General features: G+C 67.0%; 1 protein-coding gene across 1 annotated transcript; it reads left to right on the forward strand.

The window, feature by feature from the left end:
- The first annotated feature begins 1,005 nt into the window (after window positions 1-1,005).
- Window positions 1,006-2,620, forward strand: DKK1 (dickkopf WNT signaling pathway inhibitor 1). The gene is given in 6 exon segments (XM_065639440.1): window positions 1,006-1,038; window positions 1,040-1,236; window positions 1,238-1,442; window positions 1,653-1,809; window positions 1,930-2,040; window positions 2,370-2,620. Coding segments are annotated over 6 exon segments (954 nt in total).
- The last annotated feature ends 390 nt before the right edge of the window (window positions 2,621-3,010 follow it).

Raw genomic sequence — 3,010 nt, forward strand, 5'->3', positions numbered from 1 at the left:
TGGGGAGGGGCAGCGGCGTTTGGGCACTTTTTTTTTTTTTTTTTTGGCCTGGATTTTATTTCAAGCTCTGCTTAAGAAAAACAATGACATGAAATTAGATATAAAATTAAAAAAATAAAATAACATAGAATATAAAATGAAATAATAAACTGACAGTAAAATAAAACTAATTAAATAAAAATATAGTAAAATATAAAACGAAATATTGGGCCGTTATAATGAAAAAACAATTTAATTAATTGAGTTTTGCTCCTGCACTTGCCCAAACTCCCGAGGTGGGGCGGGGCGGGGGGGCGGTGCTGCCCCAGCGCGGCCGCCAGGGGGCGCGCTGGTGCCGGCCGCTTTGCCCCGGGGGCGGGGGGGGGGGGGGAGGGGGGTGTCTCGGCGCCCCGAGGGCGCCGGTGCAGGGACCGGGGGGGGGGGCGACCCCTTTGATGTCCCCCGCATCAAAGGGCTCCCCCCACCAATGCTGCGACACCCCCCCCCGTCCCCGCTGCCCGGGCTGGGATCAGGCGAGTGCGCGGGCAGGGTTTGGATGGGGGGGCTGACACGGTCGGGGGGTGCGGGCTGGGGCTCAGCACCCACCCCACCCCCCTCCGTGCACCGTCCCCCCACCCCGTCCCCGTCCCCCCCACAACCCGGGCTGGGGCGGGGGGGGGCTCGGAGCAGCCCCCTCCCTTCCCGCAAAGCTGCGCTGGCGCCAGGAAGGGCGCGGGGGAGTGGGGGGGAGAACGCAGACTTAGAGGAGACCAAAGGACCGACTCTGCCATCGCGGGGGGGGGGGGGCTTTCTGCACCCCATCGCGGCTCCCGGCCACTGGGGGGGTGCATGAAGCGACCACACCCCCCTCCCCCCCCTTTCCCCGTCGCCCCGGTGGGGCGCGCCCGGCTGGAGACAGCGGCGGAGCGTGCGGAGCATCTGGCCGGGCATGGGGCGGGGGGGGGAATGCCGGGGAGGGGGCGTCTGCCCCCGCCGTTGCGAAACCCCTTCCCGGGCCGGCGGCCAATGACGGAGCCCTCGGGGCGGGGTGGGGGGTGGTTTTGGGGGCTCATCGGCACAGCCCCCCACCCCGCGCCCGGGGCCCTTTGAAATCCCATCCGCCGTGCCCTCCTCCCCGAGGGGGCGGGCGCAGGAGGCAGCCCCCGGGTGTATAAAGCCGGTGGCGGGCGGCGCAGGTAGCTGCTGCTCGGGGGCCGCGGGAGCTGCTGCGCCGACCGAGACAGCGGCGGGGACGAGGGGACGGGACGAGGATGCGGGGGCTGCTGGCGCTGCTGGCGGCGCTGAGCTGCGCGGCCCCGGCGGGGCGGGCGGCGGCAGCCGGGGGTGCCCTCAGCTCCAACGCCATCAAGGGACCCCCTCCGGGGGGGGCGGCCGAGACCAGCGCCGCCCCCGCCGCCCCCTTCGACGGCAGCAACAAGCCGCCGCCGGCCGCTACCCGGCAGGTAGGGGCGGGGATACACCGGGGATGGCGGGGGGGGACACACCTCGGGGACGGGGGGAACACACCGAGGATGGGGGGCGGGAAACACATCGAGGATGGGGGGACACTTCGGGGTTGGGGAGACACATCGGGGATGGGGAGAGACACATCGGGAATGGGTGGTTTGCGGCCCCGCTGACCCCCTCCGTCTCCTCTCTGTGCCCCCCTCCAGCCTTTCCCCTGCGCGGAGGACGAGGACTGTGGCCCCGAGGAGTTTTGCGGGGGGGCGGCCCGCGGGGGGGGCGCCCCGCTCTGCCTCGCCTGCCGGAGACGCCGCAAGCGCTGCCTGCGCGACGCCATGTGCTGCCCCGGCACGACCTGCAGCAACGGTGAGGGGCGGCGGGGCTTGGGGGAAAAAGGGGGGGGGCGGGTGACACCCTGGGGATGTCCGCGGGAGGGGGTGTCGGGGTCTCAGCCATGTCTGACATCCCTCCCGCTGCTTCCCGCAGGGTTCTGCACCTCCCCGGAGCCTCCCCAAGGAGCTGCCGAGGTGGATGAGATGGGCACTGAGGTTCTGCCCCGACGGACGCCTGCGCCCGCCTGGATCCCCACTGCCAAAGGTAAAGGGGGTCCCCAGTGCTGTGACCCCACTGCCACCTGTGGGGCTGCCTGCCCTGCCCCTCTGTCCCCCGTGGGGATGGTCTGAGATGCCCACCCTGTGCCCCTGTCCCCCCCGTGGGGACAGTCTGGGATGCCCACCCTGCCCCGCTGTCCCCTTTAGGGACAGTCTGGGGTGCCCACAGTGCCCTGCTCTTCCCCTTGGGGACAGTCTGGGGTGCCCCCCTCTGCCCCGCTGTCCCTCTTGGAGCAGCCCAGTCTGCCAACCCTGCCCCACTGTCCCCCATGGGAGCATCGCGGGCTGAGCACGTGCCGTGCTGTCCCCACACAGGCGAGGAAGGGGACTTCTGCCTGCGCTCGTCGGACTGCGCGGCCGGACTGTGCTGCGCCCGTCACTTCTGGTCCAAAATCTGCAAACCGGTGCTGCGGGAAGGGCAGGTGTGTACCCGGCACCGGCGGAAAGGCACCCACGGCCTGGAGATCTTCCAGCGGTGCCAGTGCGCCGAGGGGCTGGCATGTCGCCTCCAGCGGGAGCAGGGCCCAGCCGACACCTCCCGCCTGCACACCTGCCAGCGGCTCTGAGCAGCGCCGGACGGACACACGGACAGGGCGGACTCCGGCCCCGCCGGAGCGGAAGGTTGTTTCTCAAGGGAACTAATTTTAAACGACTAATTAATTGCAGTACGTTACTGTGTTGTGAATACTCGAGCTGGCACTTATGCTGTACATAACGCCGGGACCTTTAATGACTTTTTTTTTTTTTTTTTTCTGAGGGTGCTGCCTTGTGCTCTTCAAGCCGTGACTGTGATTTTGTACACACTGGGTTTTTAAATCTACGTCTGTTTGCGCGAGAATAAACTGTTCTTTAAAATCAGCCCCAGCTGCCTGCGCATCCTTGCCTGTTCCTCCCTGCCCCAGGGGACGGGAGATGCGTCCTGGGGGGAAATGCCCAAAGACAGAGGGGGGACTGGG

This window comes from Caloenas nicobarica, chromosome 7 (assembly GCF_036013445.1).
Source record: "Caloenas nicobarica isolate bCalNic1 chromosome 7, bCalNic1.hap1, whole genome shotgun sequence".
Lineage (NCBI taxonomy): Eukaryota > Metazoa > Chordata > Aves > Columbiformes > Columbidae > Caloenas > Caloenas nicobarica.